At 40.9% G+C, this 20,525-nt stretch overlaps 1 protein-coding gene across 2 annotated transcripts in view; it reads right to left on the reverse strand.

Moving 5' to 3' along the window:
• Window positions 1-20,525, reverse strand: part of rab6ba (RAB6B, member RAS oncogene family a) — a 53,495-nt gene that overhangs the window by 23,846 nt on the left and 9,124 nt on the right. For both annotated transcript variants that reach the window (XM_069150872.1, XM_069150873.1), the window contains exon 2: window positions 5,390-5,448. In XM_069150872.1, coding sequence (XP_069006973.1) covers window positions 5,390-5,448 — 59 coding nt within the window. The remainder of the gene's footprint in view (window positions 1-5,389; window positions 5,449-20,525) is intronic.

A 20,525-nucleotide genomic window follows, 5' to 3' on the forward strand; every position in this document is an offset into this window, starting at 1 on the left:
GCATCACAGTTTAGATGCTGCAATCAAGGAGGGTTTGTTTCCGTGAGTATTGGCTGAAATTTTTTTTTTTTTGAAAATTACTTTATTCATTCATTTTAGTCAATGGTCCTTTAATGTTGTGGTAATACACTACATTTTTTTCCAAACTGAACAATTTTTTCAGTGTAATGAAGAACTCAGCTGAAATGCTGAGAAACTTCACGTGTTTATTGTCTCATCCTCGGTGACACTTTCTATGAATTGTCCAATAAATCAGATTCAGCACTTGCTACACTGAGCAGCAGAATATTTGGGCAGAGCAGACAGATGGAATCGCAGCCTGGTGGCCAGGCCTGACTGACAGCTCCACCACAGCTGACAAAAGCGTTCTGCCTCCAGAGGCCTCCGAGCCCTTTAGCATGTGCTGCCAGGCAGTGAGGACGCCTGCCTCTGTCTCTCTCGGCTGGATGGCTGCTTGATGGGAGACTGCTGCTTCAGAGGCACCGAACGTGGCTCGCCTCCCTCACATCCTCCTGCTGACTAAAGCCACTGCCACGCTCGGTTTCATCTTCCTGATGGCCCTCGGTCTCTGAATATACTGCTGCTCTTCCTTTTCAAGGATTGAACTGGATCTGCTCCAAGCTCCAAGCTTCACGTACATGAAAACAAAAACAAGTGGCGGTACTGCATCCAAGCCTGGAAACCACGACTTCAGAAATCTTCTCATCAGGACAGATGTCTCCTGCAGGCTGCATTCAGAGCATTTTTCCACCCTCACTGGGCAAATCTAGGTTCCCTGCTGTGCAGCAGCATAAACACTCTCACTGATCAAATGCATGCCGCATTTTAATTAATACTCAAAGGTCTCAGGAGCTGAGCTCCAAAAAAAAAGACTGCAAAATCTTTTACAGCTCTACCTGTCACTGAGCCAGGGAGGGGAAGAAGTGGCATTAAGGCAGAGGGCAGAGGGGGGCAGCAGACACACACACACACACACACACACACACACACACACACACGGGAGAAAACACATATTCAGGAGAGACCGAGTTTTGGCTTTGATCTTTGGCTACGAAGCAGAGGTTATGGCACCTATAACAAAATCATCACTCCCCTGATTGAAAAAAAAGTACAACAAGAGTGTGTCAGAGGGGAATGAAGAGGCTGTTTTTTCTGGATCAGGGTTCAGAGGTCGACTCAAATGGCTTTATTTTACACACAAATGAAATAACCATCTCATCTTTATATTCCTCGCTGCCATTACAGTAGTGTGGGGCAGACTGGCATTAAACAGCATATGGGGCATTTATTAAATAAGCAGATGCTATCTGTCCAGCATCTGTCCTCCACACATGCAGCCGGCACCCTAAAAACAGGAGGAGAGCTTTCGGTCCCTTCAGGTCTCATCACCATGAGTCCGCTGCAGACGGCCATTTGTCTAGAAAAGCCTGTTCCCACGATGCTCATCGGAATGACTGCACTTTGTGCTGACTTTGACGGCTGTGAGATTTCAAAGCTGTAATTTATCCAGCCGCATGCAGGCTGGGAATTAAAGCAGTGGCCTTGGAGCGAGACCGACTGCAGGCAACAACAGATGCCCACATTCACTCCAGGTAATGGTACTTAAGAGAGTGCCGCTGTCTGAAAACGATGCAGGAATTAATGGTGTCACATCTACTATCTGGGTATTACAGGCCTCGTTGATGAAGATATTAGTTGGTCTGGAACACACCGCGTAATGTTGGATTGAAATAGAGGAAGGGATTTCAGAGTTGGACGAAAATTGACACAACTGTGTCCCCCATCAACCTCAATATCCCATCGACCCCGTGTAGATCCATAAACCATCCTGACACTCTAATCATTATGTCAAAAATACTGACACGATTGATCTACTGTATATGAAAAATTCAAGGATTTTTGGCCTCTCAGCTACTGAAATCATCCCACAGAATCTCTCCACTTTAACATGAATCAATACACGGATGAATTTCCCTTTCCACTACAGAGACCCTGATAAAGGTAAGATGTTGGGTAAATAGCTGTCATAATACGCCTGCTTCCCAGTCATTCCGACCACAGCAAACTTTGCCCAAAAATAAGCCTGTTCCACGGCAATTTGTGAGATTGACTTTAAAGAAACATCTGTGCATGGTGGAGATTCAGCAGCTTAACAACAGAAAAGACATGAGCCCCAACAGTCAGCGTGAAATGTCTGTAAGTCTGTAGGCTTTCATGACTTATGAATGTAGAAATATAAGAGGATAGAGAAGCGACTGTGAGAGCGCAGCATCACGGAGCCACCACAGACAATTTAATCCACACTCAATGAGCCAGCTAAATCTCATTACAGCACAGTACTTGTGTGAACACTGAAGAATAGAGACTTGTCTTTTTCTCGTTTTCGGGGGGAGTTAGCAGGAAGCAGTGAGCTCGAAGAAAACATGGCTTTGTTCCAACACTGATAATATAACTAAAACCAACTGAAGAGAAGATAAACAGTATTGATGACCATGTTCAACACCTCTACCCTATTTAGCAGACATTGTGCTCTCCGAAATATAAAACTCCTCTCATAGCAAAAGTTCAACATTTGGGAAACATGCTTGTGTTTTTTGCATGACATGAGTGTTACTCATGAGTGCTGGTTAGCTTTGTTTAGCACAAAGACTGGAAACAAAGGGAAGCCTGGATATGTCAAAAGGTACCATAAACTGGCATAAAGTACTGTCATAAACAGTACCTACTATTAACAAGTTAAATCATGCTGATTTAACACAGAAATACACTGTTTTGCGGGTCATTTGGCAAATTGGTTCTTAGAAATAAGTGAAAAAGTACTGTTCACAACCCAATAGTAGTCTGACACATAATAACCCCACATAAAATTGACCTTTTCCATTTTTGGTTCTTGTAAAGATTACACACACACACACACACACACACACACACACACACACACACACACACACACACACACACATAATTAATATAATGTGTTAATCTGTGAGCTTTACAGCTGGTGGATTTTGTTACTTTTGGTCTGAGCAAGGTGACTGTTTCCATCTTTCCAGTCTTATTGTTCAACATTAAGCTGACCTGCTGCCAACACTAGCCCTATACTGAATGGACAAATACGAGAGTGGTATCATAATGTTCCTATCAAAGCCAAGAACAGTTTGTCCTCAAATGTAAAACTCTTCAGTAAACCTACAGTCCTGGTGATAGCCAGTTTAAATTCTGTGATAATACAGCGGAGGACAAAAGAGTCACAATGGATGGAAGAGGTGAGGAAAAAGGAGGCGCACCTTAAACTGAGGTGTTTCTTTAGAGACTGCTGTAGATGTTTTAAAGGCACGTTCGGATTCAAATTTGGGTTTGTGGGATCAAAGCCGCAGGGCTCCAGTTTTAGGAGCAAGAACATTATTAGCTCTGCTGGCCTGCTGGCCGGTTTAATACCTGATGGAAACGGTTCTGTGTTATAAAATGAACTGAAGCTCAGATTGAATATAGGGCTGCCCGCAAACAGTCGACTAAGCATTAGTCTTTGTCAACAATGTTTACATGAGACGTTCAATTGCAGGACTAAAAGAAAAAAACGTTGTCAGAGATGTCAATAACTGAACCTTCCCCTTTAAGGAAGGTGGCCTTGTGGGTAACCTGAGGGTGACGTAGGTCCAGTGGGCTCCTGTTGTGGGAAGTGAGAGACTCTCTGTGATGAGTGTGTGAGGAGTAATATTGAGGAGTAAGTGCTTACCAGTCGGGGGTGATTAAGCTGCTGTTATCAGCCATAACGTGTCTACATATATCCTCGGTAGTTTCAGTACAACAGATGTCCAAATGTTGTTCATTGTGTTCTCTGCCCCGCAAAACGAAATAAAGGCCGGTTCAGGCAACGTTAGGCCTCTGCCTCTGCTTCTGCCTCTGCTTCTGCTTCTGCCTCTGCTTCGCCTCATCACTGCACAGTTAGTCCGGACTGTAAAAGCTGCCAGCCGCGATCCAGTTAAGACAGAGTTGCGTGCACCCTCTACCTCTCTTCCCCTCTCTGTCACCCACCGGTGAGTGCAGCTCCTCTAAAGCCCTGGCTGTCAATAATCTGTTCGTACCTACAGACACTATCAGGCCTGTATATCCTGTGTAGAAATAAATGAAGTAAATCTTCAGCATCCCTGCTGGTTAATCAGACATATTCAGACTCACTGTTGCTTTTGCTGTTCACATTGTCGTTAAGCGGCGGCTCACTTTGTGTGTGTGTGTGTGCTTGTAACTGTTATATTTCAAAAGTTCATTACTACAGTTTTGTATTTCCCGAATACACAATGCACATTGTTTTACAACATTTTTAAATAATTTTCTGATGCCCCAAAAATATTTAATATCTAACAATTGATATCATAAACGTGGCACGTCGAGTTGACTATTGTCTTGAATTAATGACTACTAGCTGAATGTTTGGTTGGGGGAAGCCCTATTTAAATACAATGCTTTGTTTTCACAACACATTATGTACTAGCAATGTGTTCTACACTGGGATGTGTTGAAGAGCCTATTTTCCAGAAATATCCAGAGATGTGCCTCGACACATTTATTATTTTGCTATTATTACCAGCGGATGATAAATGATAATAAGTGATAAATTAAATTGTATTTCTTCCGTCAAGATCAACCAAACAAAAGTTGCCGCCAAAGTTTTCTTTCTTCCCACTGTTCTCCCATCCCGATGTATTTCAGTATTTTTAAGCTAATCTGCTTATGGTTTTTCACATATTACACAGGCTCATAATAACACTCCCGCAATAAAGAGCCAGAGTGAGCTAAAGGGGACACACACACACACACACACACACACACACACACACACTCTACATCACATGAGAGGGCAGGAATAGCTTTGTAAGATTTATTTTTAATTCCTTTTTTATTACTATGCAAGTTGATACTTTTTGCTTATAAAGCAATAAAGCTGTAGGTTTTACTTAAGAGTCCTGTGCGTGTCTGTAGATGCTTGCAGAGACCTCTAGAAGTGCTGTAGCTGCAGAAGCAATTTGCTGTTTTTAGGATGGCGAGTGAGATTAGGCTGCTTTGGAGAACAGGGTTAAAAATACTCAGCGCCTGAGGGCCCGCAGAGCTCTTGATGTTGTTCAGCTCAAAGGTGTCTGTTTTAACAGCCATCCTGACAATAACTTCCTCGTTTTACACTCACACACAAACTGCTATTTCTTGTGACTTCATTTCCTTGATTATTATGCTCGAAACTAATTTTGCTTGAGCATTATTTCTTTATTGATTCATGCGCAGCCGCGTGTTTCCCTATTAAAGGAACAGCCTGCAGCCCAGTGTGTCTGATCAATGGAGATAAAGTTGATCATTACGGACAAAACATTCCTTCTCTGCCTGCAGCGGCACTTACCTGATATGTGTTGTCAAAGCTGTCATACATGAACCGTGTGATCAGAGACGTCTTTCCAACTGCAAGACAAGAAGAAGACAGAATGCATTAAATGATGGACACGAGGCTCCTGCAGTCTTCCTGCATCCAGACACTCAATGAATGTAACAGCAGGATTGGTGGTTGTAGTTTCTGCCATGGCTGTCACTGCTGCCTGGGGAGCTCATTAGTGTGTGTGGGGGTGACCAGGAGGTCAGCAGTGGCATCAGGTCCAGATGTAATTGCAGCGCTGCTGCGACCAGCAGTACATGCTCCCCAAATACATACATTTGATTTATGTAATTGGGAGAAAAGGAAGATGGAAAGGTCCATTTTACCAGAACGAGAGAAACCTGCGTGGAAAGTCAACCACTTTCTCAGCAAAGACTCCAATATCTGAGGCTGCAATATGTTTTTCTGACGTTTCTGTCAGCTGCACAGAAAAACAACTAGCCAACAGACTGATTAAAGAAGGATAACAAGAGAGCATTTGGATTATTCTGAAGGACCTGAAAACCTACATCTCTGTAGGGATGAAGGGTTCCAAAAGAAAAATATATATAAAAAAAAATTCCCTATGCTTTTCTCACTGGTTTAAAGTGGGAAGTTTTACAAACACTGATTAAATGTATTTTGCTGCACAGTTCTTGAATTACGACGTGAGGATAGTTGTTGTGAGGTTGCTTGATTGTGTTTACATTAGAATTTCAAATGAATCTGATCAAACCACACCCCGACAGTCCTGGTGAAGCAGATCAGCTGAGTGTTTGACTGTTAAAAGTCTTAATAAATACCTAAGAATCAATTTTTTGTAATATTTACTTTTGATTGTTGTTTATTTTGGTTGAATTTAGGGGCTTAAAGGTTTTTCTTGTTCTAAAGGCACAGCATCCCCAAATCTGTCTAAAACAAAGCACAGTGCCACAGAGCAATGCAAACAATAACTTACATTAATCTTGGAAAATATATTTCATCGTGTAACTAAACAAATGTTAGAGGCTTTGATTGGTAGAAATATTCTACTTCACTAAAGTGTTATGTGACTGATAAATGACTGGAAAACAGCCACTTAAATTCAATATCAATTCAATAATTAATTCATCATTTTAGGAGCATGAGGCATGTTATGCCAGAATTAATCATTTAAAGAAGAGGAGGCTGCTCAGACCTGGTTCACTTATTGATAGATGGTGCATATGTATTTCAATTTTTTTTTTCCCTCTGGAGGTTTTATTAACGAGGAGGATTGGAGCAAAGAAAATGCAGGAGCCAGCAGGAATCAATCACAACCTCTTCTTATATCCATTTATCAGCAGTGCAGATGGTTGGCTGAGAGCCGCCGTCTAAGTCCGATGGAACAGATCCAAAGTGCTTCAGTTAAGTCCAATCAGCCGCTCGCAAGACTCTCTATGTTGCTGACGACCACATTTCACCTTACCGACTCCTGACTTAATAGATCTACGTCAACTTATCTCCATACACTCCAGTCCGTGGTGTTGTGCAGCCGCCATCCCAGAATTTGTTGGTTTTAAATATTCGTCAAATTGTTATTCATTATTCATGTGAAAGAAATGTACTGTAACTGAATACGCCCCTTCACTCAGTAAACATAACATTCACAGTTCATCAAATGGGCACCCGGTTGCAATTGTTTACGGAAAGAGTTTTAATCAGGCAGACTAATTACATGGGTCTGTGCCCTCACTTGGTTTCCATATCTGCGAGGCAGGATCTGATGTGCTGCTACTGATTATGCTAATGATCTCGCGCTAATTTATCAATACATCATCCTACTCACTTAGCTCCGGAGCTGTCCTACTTCAGTCGGATACCAGCTAATTTAACAAGTTCCGCTAATTCAGTCATGGTCTATTTGCAATTAAAACTCCGTCACGACTCATCTGGTCGAGGCCGTCTTTGAGTGCATGGAGCTGTGGTAAAGTGGTACTAAGCATTCAAACAGCATTGAGGCTGGTGTCTTCTGCTCTATCTCTTTTCCAAAATAAAAAATAATCTGATCACACAGGCCCGGTAACTAGTTGCCTTTAGTGACTGATGACCTCATGGTCCTAGTGATGACACAAACAATGTGGTCCTACTGAATGCTTTATGAGATGTGAGGGTAACATTAGCAGCTCTGTCCTGATCCGTATTGGATTTGGGAAAGTTTTCTCCAAGATCATGTTTGTCCAAGAAACATAATACATTTAACAAAAATATCAAGGCTGCTATAATCACTCCCACTTTGCATGAGTTGAAGTAAAGATCTAAGACTTCTTCTGTGCACACAAAAGGTATATTTATCTTAAATTTGGCTCATAATTAAAAAAGAAAAATCTGTGTTAGTGAGCCCTTCACCTTTGCCAAGATAATCCCTCCACCTGACAGGTGTGGCACATTCATATGCGTATTAAACAGCAAGATCATTGCACAGGTGTTTCTGGGACTGGCCACTCTATAATGTGCAGTTCTATGTTGAAGTGTTTTTGTTTTACAATATTAGGCACAATTTCAAATATGGCGACAGATGTGCACTTTTTTTTATGGGAAGATGGGGGGCAGAGAAGCAGTCAGTATGTGGTGTGACCCCCATTTGCCTCATGCAGTGCGACATATCTCCTTCCTATAGAGTTGATCAGGTTGTTGAATGTGGCCTGTGGACTGCTGGGCCACTGCTTTTCAACGGTTGTGCCAGGTTTCTGGACATTGGCAGGAATTGGAACATGTTGCAGTGTAAACTGATCCGGAGCATCACAAACATGCTCAGTGGGTGACGTGATCAAGTAGGTTAGGCTAACAAGAACTGTGATGTTTACAGGAACTCTGTACAGATATCTGCAACACGGAGCGATGGCGGCAGATGAACGATACAACAATAGGCCTCAGGATATCATCACGATATCTCTGAGCATTCAAATTGCCATCAAGAAAATGCACCCGTGTTCGTTGTCCGCAGCTTTTACCTGCTCATAACGTAACCCCGCTGACACCGGGGGAGGTCACATCAGCTGACTGCTCGCCCACACGATGACACAGAGACCGTTTCTGACAGTTTGTGCAGAAATTCTTCGGTTGTGCAAAACCAACTGTTTCTGTCTGTGTGGCTGGTCTCAGACGGTCCTGCAGGTGATGGGCTGGCGTGGCTCCACGCGGTCTGCGATAGTGAGGCCGGAAAAATGTACCTCCAAATTCATGGCAAAGGTGTTGATGGCGGCTCACGGTAGTGAAATGAACATTCAATTCACGAGCAATCGCTCAGGTGGACGTTCCTGCAGTCGGCATGCCAAAACTTGTCACATCTTGGGCATTGTGTTGAGTGATAAAACTGCACATTTTAGAGCGACCATTTATTATGACCAGTCTGAGGCGCACCTTCAGCTCTCATGCATCATTACACAACTGAGATTGAACATTGTAACATGGGCTGTACGTAGGAATCAAATGCATATTTCCAACCCTTTTTAGGTTTCTTATTTTCATAACAGTCAAACAGAAGCATTCAATTCAGCCTTGGACAAAGGTTTCAACCATCCTACAGACTTAAAGGGCCGGATTACTCAAAATGTCAAACGGAATTATTTGTATGACAATTCTTTGTCAACTAAAATTTAATGATTGTGACAGCATGCATTCACATCAGCGGTTATAAGAGAGAGAGACGTTAGGACTCAGAGTTTGATCCAACAGCCTCACTGCTGAGTCATCCTCCTCAACGACGAAGCGACATGAGCCGGCACTCTCCGTTCCTCTCAGTCACTGCTGAAAGCTTCAAAACTCAGGGACAGACAGCTCGTCCTTATTTCTCCCTCTAATTCAAGTGGTAGCTGGAAGAGTTCATCATGAGCGAAATCTGAAGAGACACCAAAATTCCTCCCTCAGAGACGAAAGGAAGATAAACTTTGATCTACCGTGGAAGTTTATAAAACAGTATGAGGATGGACATTGAATTATACAGTCGAGATGTCCCTCCCTCCAAAGCACTGCAGGGAAACTAAACTCAATCCAATCCAACAGATCCTAATCTTAAAAGGCTGTTTTGAATGTGGTGTAATTTTTATAAATATCTTTAGATGTAACTCCAGGTCTGTTTGTGTGAATTTAATTACCGAGGTGGAAGCAGGAAGCTTAGTTACGCTCATGGCTGCAATAATTTAGTGGATTTTCTGTAAGGCTAAAAAGAAATGATTAACAAGGCAGATTTTTGATTACATTTTAGAATTAGCTCTGCATTTCGGAGCATTTCCTCCTCCTAAGCTTTTCATCCCCTTTGCCATTAACACTGAACACTACTTTAGAGATTATGATGGGATTCAAATGATTAGTAGCTTTAGTCAGACATAAAAGTGAGATCCAAAGCAGCGGTAGCGATAGCACGGCAATAACCTCTTTTCATTCAGGTAATAAAAGAGGTGTGTTCTCACAGGACAGCGGGTTCACAGAAAAACACGTAGCTTATTAAATTCAAAAGGAAGGAAAACATGGAGCTGCAAGAGGTTGAACTATAATTTAAACTGCCCGGCGACAAGCAAATCAAACCTGAAGCAGAACTAATCATGTAATGAGAAACAAGCGTTAAAACTGACTGACGCCTTCATTTTAATCAGATTGTTTGAATACGACATGTAGGTCTGCCCTACAGGAGGTTAACTGAGCTCTTATCAAATATTAAAAAGGTGAACTGGTATGGTAATAGCGCTATATAACATATAGGATTATCCTTCTCTGTAAATGCAATTATGCTACATGTATTGTTCGCACCCATTTTCTCTTTTTGAAGAATTCTGCCACAGATTTCAGGCCATCTTTGCAAATGTTACATCTTGACATTTAGGCTATTCAGAGAAGCTTTTTCTTCCGTGTCTGGCATCTATTGATTACCATCACACTCTAATTGAAGTGGATAAAGTGTTCAAGCACCTCTTGTGCAAATGGGCCCCTTAATAAGAGCTGAAAACTGTCCACTATTCTCAACCATGTCCTCTGACAACGGCAGACTATTTCACCCGAGCTGCCTCCATGTGGCTCTCACCAGCCAACCTGCAGCTGCTAGCAAAGACCCAGTGGGCTTGTTTTAGGAACAGCTTATTTAAATCCTGATCTGCTACTGGATTTAAAGAGAGACCTCAAAATGAGCACGCTAATGTCCTTCTTTTGTGTTAACCTAAATTAGTGCCTGGTCTGTGGAGGGACGGGATGCTTCATTTGTTTGTCGTAATTTCTTGATAATGTCCCGATTAAGACCATTGCCTTCAAAAACACGAGAGATTTTTCAATTAAACTGACTATAGCTGCAAGCCTTCATTATATTTTTTTGGAACAACAATTATGACTCATGCGATGCTCAACTGTGTGTGATTACATACAGTTTTTGGCTGTGGTAATTTTAGAGGAGTTATTCGTCTGTTACGTAGCTGCAGCCGGGGTCAGAGAGGATGAGTTCATGCGGTTACATAAGGCGTTTAAATCTTTAACAGTTGTATGTGAACTTGACGACACCATCTTCCACTTAAACCTGCAGTTAGTCCACAGCAAGCATGGAGATAGACGGTAGCATCTGAGGGGACTGTGTGATGTGAGTGGACGTCTGTCCAGGACGTGGAGGACTCACAGTATTCTGTTTGTGTTTCAGCTGCAGTGGAAACTTGGTATTGTCACACAAACCCCTGTTATTCTGTTGACAGCATATTCAACATGTTTTTAATGGAAATTCTGTAATTTACTATTGTACTACCATAATGTTGGGTGACTTGCCAGATATTTTTCTTTTGATCCTTGTATAGCTCTAAAACTCAGCATCCAACAATTCCCATAATGCAACTTTTATTGCTGTTTTAAAGGCCCTCACCTTTCAAACTTCTTGTCAAATATGTAACCCTCAAAGGGAAATTCCAGTTTATTTCAACATGGAGTTCTCCCCAATTCCTCTGGCTGGGAAAACAGGCATCTAAAGTTTATCAGTGGGCCTTATTTAAAGGTAAATCTTTAAAGACTCAGTCACATATTTTCAACATTACATCATAAAATTACTGCACAGCGGATTGACTCAGTTTGAGTAAAATGATAAAAAGCAATAACAAATGTCAACCAAAGAATGACAATCATCCATCCATTATCTATACCTGCTTTATCCTGAGCAGGGTTGGAGGAAGCCGGAGTACCTGCGTTACAGCTTTAAATGCAACAGGTATCAGCACGAGTCCAGTAAGAAATGTCTTTTTGATCATAATGATTGTTGACTTATGACAAAAAACATGGTATTGAAAAGTTGAATGACTAAAAGCTACATACTCAGCTAACAAATTTAGATGCCCAATTTGAACTTTTATTTTTTTCAAGTTTTGTTATACCATAAAAAAGTTTAGTGATTTTGACAAAAGCTTTGTTTTTGTTTTTTTCAATCAATTGGCTTATTTTATCTAGAAATAACATTCCTGACTTGTATGTTTGTGGGTCTTCATTGCTCCTGAACTCCAACCAGTCCTGATGACATCATCAGTTTTAACATCGGGGTAAAATAAAATCATTGGAGTCCCCATTTAATTACACTGCAGGTTACTACATAAATACAATTTACTGACTCGCTTGATGTTCTTAAACCAGAATGTTCACTGAAAACCAGTTCGTATTATTAAGTTCGTTGATGCACATCTCGCCACAGAAAACAATTCAACATGCAACAACCAATCACACAATCCCTGTTAATGGCATAGAGCCACACACACTAAGCCAACAATTATGCAGCCAATTTATAGACATCCTAATAGCAACACAGATAGGGGAGTCCTGGTAGTGGGTTTCCAATTACAGCCTTTGTTTTAATGAAGTCTCGACTAGGTGTGATGCTTCAAAGAGTTTGCAGAGTGAGTTAGCAACATGAGGGCCAATTAACAGAGAGAACTGGGCACCTGCTGCGGCACAACCTGCACTTTCACCACCAGGACTCTGCTGAGCAGTCAGCAGACACCTCATCAACGCATCTCTTAAGAGCTCAAAACGCAATTTTACGGCACGTTAAAGGCCCCGCACAGTTGGGCTCACATTATCTCCAGCCTCCTCCTGCCATTTGTGAACAATGCAACCACAAAATGAGTTAGTTAAGGAGTCTGTCATCGCTACACCGACACAATCAGTGACAAAGAAACTCATGCGTAAAAAATATGCACAAAAGAAATCAATACATCCCTATAAGATATCATAAGAACTGTGGATAATTGTATTCAATGTGACTGAAATTAATATCCTTCAAAATAGAAAAAGTCACACTTTAAATGACAATATGAAGACTGTGGGTTTCTTTTCAGCATTATGAGAACATTTAGACAGTTTATACTGTACGTGTGCAAATACGTTTTCAACAGCAGGCTAAAATAAACCTTTTCAAAGGAAACGTTAAGAAGGGAAAGTTTCTCTCCAATTAAAATTTTATTCTGCAAACACTTGCAGTTTTACAAAACACTATTATGGCCGATGCTATAAATTCACAAGTTACACGTCAACATCCTTGTTATTAATCTATATATCCAGACAACATACACGACCACACACACCCAGACATATTATAATAATCAATTTCTGACTCCCACGTCTTGTTGAGCTCCATAAAGCTGAATTATACACTAAGTTGTCCATTCATTCCTGAAGCTATGTGCCAAGTATCCAGGTAAAACCACTGCTGGTCATTTGGCAGCAGACAATATAGAAAACCCTTGAGGGGTTGGCAGCCAATCAGAGCATGGCAGTGCTTTCTGCATGGGCCCAGCTCCCACTCGCAAGGAGATGGATAAAAATAAAACAGTGCATGTCACTCTTTCGCACGACACTGGGATGAGAGCTCGGCGCACAGGAGAAGTAGATATCTAATATTTATCAATGAATGAAGTAACAGAGAAAAATAAGTGGTTATTTATGATTGTCGTCTCTAAAGATGGAGAGCAGAAAACCCGAAGAAGATACAGACCAGTGGGAGACATATTGACTTTTGCATCTGTGTACTTGTTTATTCATAGTTACAACAGCTAGTATACAAAACCCAATAGGATAGTGCCAAAGAGCAGATGGCCTCCAAATGAATTTCCTTCAATTCAAGTTAACAGATTACGTGAACATTAACAAATTACATTACATTTCATTTAGCTGATGCTTTTATCCAAAGCAACTTACAATAAGTGCATTTCAACCATGAGGGTACAAAACCCAGAACAACAAGAATCAAGAAAATACATTTTCTTCAAGAAAGCCAAACTAAAAAGTGTTATCAGTAAGTGCCATTTTAAGCGCTACTAGAGTGCTACCTATTCAGGGTAAAGTCAGAAGAGGTGTGTTTTTAGTTTGCGGTGGAAGATGTACAGACTTTCTGCTGTCCTGATGTCATTGGGGAGCTCATTCCACCATTTAGGAGCCAGGACAGCAAACAGTCGTGATTTTGTAGAGTCAAAAATAACTGCCACACCAAAACTGTTTCTGCGAGGAAACTTTCTAGTTTTACTCCTGCTTTGATGAATAACTGATAGTCACAACTTTGACTTGATGTTGCACAAACATTAACTTCCTGCTTTTGAGTTAAATCCTTTCAACAAAATGCTGCCTTAGAAAAAAATATTCTAGTTGACACAAATTTGGGGGTCACATGCTGTGCTCATGAGCATCACCTCAAACTGTAGTTTCCTTCACCTAAAGCCATTCAAGTTGTGTCCCAGGATGAACCTCCAATTAGAGTAAGAGTCAACATCTTGCATTTTGCATACTGGCAGGTCCCAAGACAAAGCCATGATGTTCCCTGGATTCAAGCCAACAGAAGCGAAAGCGTTTCAGGCAAACCGCATGACCCTGCTTCATCGTCACACATCTGGAATTATGCACGAAGCAAACTAAAACTATGTTTCCTTCATTTTGTCTGTCAAATGTTAAAGAACAACCTGCCTCCTTGTTTCATGAAACTGTAGGCAGTTATACTGTAATGATGCTCCTCCATCATTGGGTAGGTCTGATTATTTCTATTTCTCTTGCCAGATTATAAATTGGCATGTTTGCTGTTCATTTTCCTTCAATGATAAAGTATGCTTGAAAAAGTGTGATTCATGCTATTGTCTTCTCATTTGATGCGCAAAGAAAATGGAGGAACTACTGAAAAATGTATGACAGTGGTGAGACAGAGAGCTCTTGAAAAAAACACAACAAAACATAAAATACAAACGTTTTGCTTTGTGAAGTGTAACTGGCAGTGGCAGTTTGTCATCCGATAGCACACCTATTATCTTCTTGACAGTATAAAACAGGTATGTTGATTTCTTGGAAAACCACTGCGGCAGTATTATGGTAGAAGATTAGTCGGTGTGTTCAGAGCTTGAAATGGGCCGGTACTCACCGGTACTTCTATGTTCGACTCCATTGTAGTACCGTGACTTTTACTTGTTCACCAATACTTCTCACAAGCTACGCGGCTACTGCTAAATACGATCAGTGGGAGGGAGGCTCTTAAGTGATTGTGCGTTACATTGTGGGGGGATAAAGGTTGGGGATAAGGTTTGGGAGCAGTTGATTGACAGTGAAACAACCAATCACAGCAGCGATTGAGTTTTGCGCGTGCTTCCCTCTTCCTGTTTTAAACTAGCACCAACCACGTCGCCATTGTTGCAGCCTACTTTACTATGTTGGCGACTAGTCTAAGTAAGGTTAAATTATCCTTCCAATGATGATGGCCTGGCTCTTAAAGGCCACAAAGAGAACACGGAAGAAGGTCTACGGTCTACTGCTTCTTATAAACTACGGAGTTCATATTAGAAAAAGGCTAAAGTCACCATTGTTCGGGTGAATGCTGTGACTTCCTGTATATGTTGAAAATGAGCAATACCTCCAAATGATTAATTGACATGTCAACATGTGAATAAGGGGGGAACTAGCACTTATTTTTTTTAATTTCCCCATATTCAAGAGTGTATTGTTGGGACCCAGAACAAGTCTTTACCCTGTACAATAACACTTCTCTGTGTAAAACCCCAGTGGGCTCCATTTTAATGAACATTAGTAAGGTGCTTTGAAGGGTCTACTATATCTTAATGTTAAAACTAAAACCAGGCTAAAGTTTTTGAACCATCTGCTATGTTACAGCATGTCAAGGGCTACCACTGTCTAAAAGGTCTTTCAGCATGTTTTCATTTGTGTCAGGTTTAATAAAACTTGCTGTTGCTCATGGAAACGATAAAGTCCTGGTCCACCCACACAGGTGTTTGTAATTTGCATGATTAATTAGCCCAGTCCCCACGACTGTGTGGGCGTGTACAGACTGCTTGATTGACATATCCCTGCACCTGTTAGAGCAGGACAACTCGTACCTCTATTGCTCCTTTAGGCAAGGTCTAGTCAGACGGGATTGAAAACACGTGTGCCTCTATCGGGCATCTTTTATAGCACCTTCAATTTAAGACGAGATTTAACCAACTTACTTTTGTCAAACCTGTCTCACCTTTAAAGTTTCAGATTTAGTAAGTTATAACAATTCTTGTAGCTGGCTTTTGACTTCTACTTCCTATGCCTGATTTAAAGTCTGACATTATAATTGACTTTAACCAAGTTGACCTTAGTCACGTCAGGCTCAGAGGACTGGAGAAATGACGCCTTTAAGATGTTTTTTATTTGTTTATGTTCACTATAAAAGTCCACAAGTTGATTTCCAAATAAAGAGAGCTGGCGAGCACAACAGTAGGGTTGAAAAGGGATGAACCAGTACAATTAAACTGATGTATAATGGATGGTAACTGTTTCTGGTAAATTGATATTGAACCTCGTGGTTTTTAATTACAACAACTTGTGGATGGATTGCCATGTCATTTGGTGAAAAACTGCAATAACTTTGCCATTCTCCTGACTTTCCTCTGACACCACCATAAAGTCAATATTTGTATTTGTCCAGTATTTGATTAATGACCAAATATCTGCTAAAGACTAATTACATACCAATTAGCTTCAGCTGTACTTTGTGTTGAGTGTTAATTAGCACATATTACGTTAGCATTGTGTCTGTGAGCATGTTAACATGCAAACATCAGCATTTAGTTAAGAGAGCGACAAGCATGGCTCCAGCTTCTTTGTCTTGTTAAACAGCTGACACACAATAGCTGAACCAAGGTACTTATGGGTTTTAAAGGAACTTTGTACTTTCAATTTTATTTATTCATATTTGATATGTATTTTTATTTATTTAGACATTTTAGAATCTATTGGCACCACAGGACCACATCAACCCGTGCAGACCAATCAGAGTCAAACAACAACAAAAGCAGAAATAATATGAGCTTTGCAGAGAGTTACTGAGATGGTATTAAGAATCTGTGCGGTATTGATTACTTTTACAATGTGCGTCACATGGACTGCACCTGTAGAAAAATTGCAATGTGAACTCCTAACAGGACCCATCCATTTACAAATACCTCTGAATAATGGATGAACATGCTTTCAAACGCAACAAAGGCTGAGTCTCCCATGCACACATAAAGCACTCAGAAAGCCATTTCAGCTCTTATGCAGCCTAATGAGGCATTTGACTTAAAAGCAACAGCAACAACGCACACAAATACATACACAGTAAGAACACAGTGACAAATCCACCAAGGTGTGACACCACCTTGGAGATATATGACTCTTATGGTGTTTGTGATTGCTTTGGGAAAGAAGACAGAAGTCATATGTCTGCTGTTTGAGGCCAGAGGGCTTCACAGAGGACAACATGACGTTTTAATGTTTAAATTAGATTTCATTCTGAAAAGGCAGAGGGCAGCTGGAGGCTGCACAAATGAAAACAGCATCCTCTCCGAGAAACAGGCCACAGTTTCATTTCCAGTCTTCCAGACATATGTGTGATGTAATAACTCTGCTTTTTATTACCAGACACATTTATGTTCTCAGTGTTTGATACAAAGGTTAAAAATCCTTATCATATTATACACAGAGCTCAAATTAGTAGTTGTGGGGCCAATACAGCAATTTTTTTTTTAAGCTGACTGCAAAAATACAGAGTAAGTGAGTAAATGTCATTACTCAAGTTAAAAACGCACTCCCCAGTATGTTGAACCAATCACTCATCATCCCTGGTGTGAAAGGAAACAAGCAGAGTGTTTTAACATTGCATAAGATATACAGTAAGTGTAACTGTTGTTAATATTCCCTAATTAAAGAGAAAAAGTCAGAATATGAGTTGCTTACCATCTTGGCAAACAATTTCTTGTGGAAACCCTATGATCAATATTTCTAGCCTTGCTTGTCCAACCAGACCGGAGTTTTTCCAACATTAAGGCAGCCTTACCAATGGCAGCCTCAAAAAGTCCCACAATACCTTTAACACGAAATGCCAACAAAACGAAAATAAACACAGAAACTGCTGAAAGTATTATATTACATTTTACAAAGTCAGAGATTGTGACATTTAAAAATTGCCTAGAAGTCTCAAACATCAGCCGTTTTCCAGTGTTCGGCTGCACCCATAGTGGTCCAAATTCTTCACCATTTTGTGACGTTTTAAAGACCAAACACCTAATTGATTAATCAAGAAAAAATTGCCGTAACAATCGATAATGAAAATAATGATGTGCAGCACTGAATTAAACACTGATAAAATAAGTTGATGGAATATGTTTGGCTGCAACAACATTCAATAGGACTCATGGAAAGTTTTAACAAATATTTTTTTATTCATCATCCATCCATCCATCCATCTATTATCTATACCCGCTTTATCCTGAACAGGGTCATGGGGGGGGGGGGGGGGGGGGGGGGGGGGTGTAGCCTATCCCAGCTCACTTTGGGCAAAGGCAGAGTTCACCCTGGATAGGTCATCAGTCTGTCACAGGGCCAACACATAGAGACAGATGGAAACAAAGACCAGTCACGCTCTCATTCACACCTAAGGGACATTTGTAGAATCAGCAATTAACCTGAGGTGCATGTTTTTGGATGGTGGGAGGAAGCTGCAGTACCTGGAGAGAACCCACGCAGGCACAGGGAGAACATGCAAACTCCGCACAGAAAGGCCCAGGCCCGGTTTCAAACCCTGAACCTTTTCACTGTGGGGCGCCCTTTCTTTATCATTTAATCAGATAATTATTGCTCAATTAACAAACAATAAAATGCCCAAAAATAATGAAAGATGTCCATTATACTTTGTCAGAGGACGAGTGGACACTTCAAATGTCATGGTTTGTTGAACCAACAGTCCAAAATCCAAAATGATAAATGAGAACAAAAAACATAAAATCCTTGCATTTGAAAAACTGGTACCAGGGACAGATTTCATTCAAAATTGTGTATTGGTTAATTGTTTTAGCTCTAAAAACCTGTAGCTCTGTCTGGGAGTGAGAGCAAACTGTCCACAAACAGAAAGCTGTCTGATAAATCTGAGCAATGAGGTTAGTTTACAGCAAACATGAGAAGAAAATGAACTGAGGGCTCTCATCTCATTACAAAAGTTAATGGATGAAAATGTTTTACACTGGACTGTAATGAATTTAAACTGCCTGGAAGTCACTGGAGTCTTACAGCTCCGTTACAGAACCCTTGTGAACAGCCAGAGCCAATAAACCGTGTTAGAAACCAGCAGGTCAGACTGACTTGGCCTCAGCTTTTTGTTTACAAACTCTTTGTGACCAAAACAATTATTTTCAGTCAATTCTAATTCCAAAAACAACTTCATCAAATGTACGACCAATTTCTTAAACAGGATCTGGTTAAACAATAGGTTGAAACCATGAGTGACTACATCAAAGGCGTAGTGCTCGCTCCACCCAACAACTACAGAGCTGCACCTGCTATCTATCAAACTGCTACTTAAAAATACTGACAAATACGTCCCCAGGCCTGTGGGGTTTTTTTTTTTTCAATGACCTTAAGACAAGCAATTTTTTCTTTTGTAATTATACATGTAAATATCTCAGGTCAAAATGAAGACAGGGAGTTGAAAAACGAGGTGTAACCACTTGTAGTTCTGCAGAAAAGCTGCACTCTTGTATGTTAGCATGGAATCAGCAGTCAACAACAAAATGTAGTTTTGATATTTAGATACTGGTCCCAGCAAAGAAATGCTGATTCAAGGTTGATCTCATCCTCTACAATTCGAGTCTGTTTACCTGTAGATCTTTGTTCCACAGCTGAAACAAAACAAGCATTGTAACCATTGTGCTCTAGATCAAGGATCGGCTTTGCTCCGAGGCTAAAATCTCTCATAACTAAGAGAGTGTGCAAGGCAAAAATCCATCAGCTTGTAAAGAATCGTTCAGGACCCAAGAAGAAAATAGACAGAAAGATGAAAAACAAGGCCTGGAGATGCCTTCCTGTCCATGAAAGTACAAACACAAGATGAGCTCTAAAGGGCTGCGGAAAAATAGAAATACTCAGCATCTGGTTAAAAAGAAAAAAGGAATGTAATGTTTCTAAGAATAGCCATCCCTGAATATGTGGACATCATGAGTAAGCATTGGAGGCATCAGACTGGTTGTGCATTGCAGCAGCCCACAGCATCTCTGCCACCTGTTTCTCTGCCAGTCGTCTGGTAGTGATTCATTTCTTTGCCCACTGAGTTGGATAAAATACTCCCCACTGCATTAAACTGGAGTGATGAATGTTCAGAGTGCCTCCACTCCATAACTCCCTGCAGGACCTTCTGCATGTTGCTTGCACAGGCATCTCAATGAGACAATACATTCTTACAGTTACATCTACTGTATTAAACAGCGCTTAAAGACGGGAGGTATTATTGCATCACATTAAAGCAGGTGAAGCGAAGGCTACCGCGGCCCCCATAATGAGGGCTCATCTGGGGAGCTGCAGAAAGGGTAAACACTGATGGAGACCTGCTGAACTCAGTGAAGTGTCACATCCCATGCTGAGTAAATGACAGCCTTCCTCCACGGCAGAGATTTTATTCACAAAGCCGTTCTGTTTGAGCAACTGGGATTATGTTTAAATGAGATTCTCTGTCTTTCTTCTTCGAAAGATGTCACATTAAGCAAGAACCCAATCTATTTCTAGGACACACAATTTACGGAGAATGGTCTGAAACAGTCTCGCCAGCTGAATAATGTGAGGCCCTTTCAAAGTTCCTAAATCCTTGTTAAAGTTTGTTTTAAAACAA

The sequence above is a fragment of the Embiotoca jacksoni genome, unplaced genomic scaffold, assembly GCF_022577435.1.
Source record: "Embiotoca jacksoni isolate LCO1_2020_lvr unplaced genomic scaffold, fEmbJac1.0.p SCAF_16, whole genome shotgun sequence".
Lineage (NCBI taxonomy): Eukaryota > Metazoa > Chordata > Actinopteri > Embiotocidae > Embiotoca > Embiotoca jacksoni.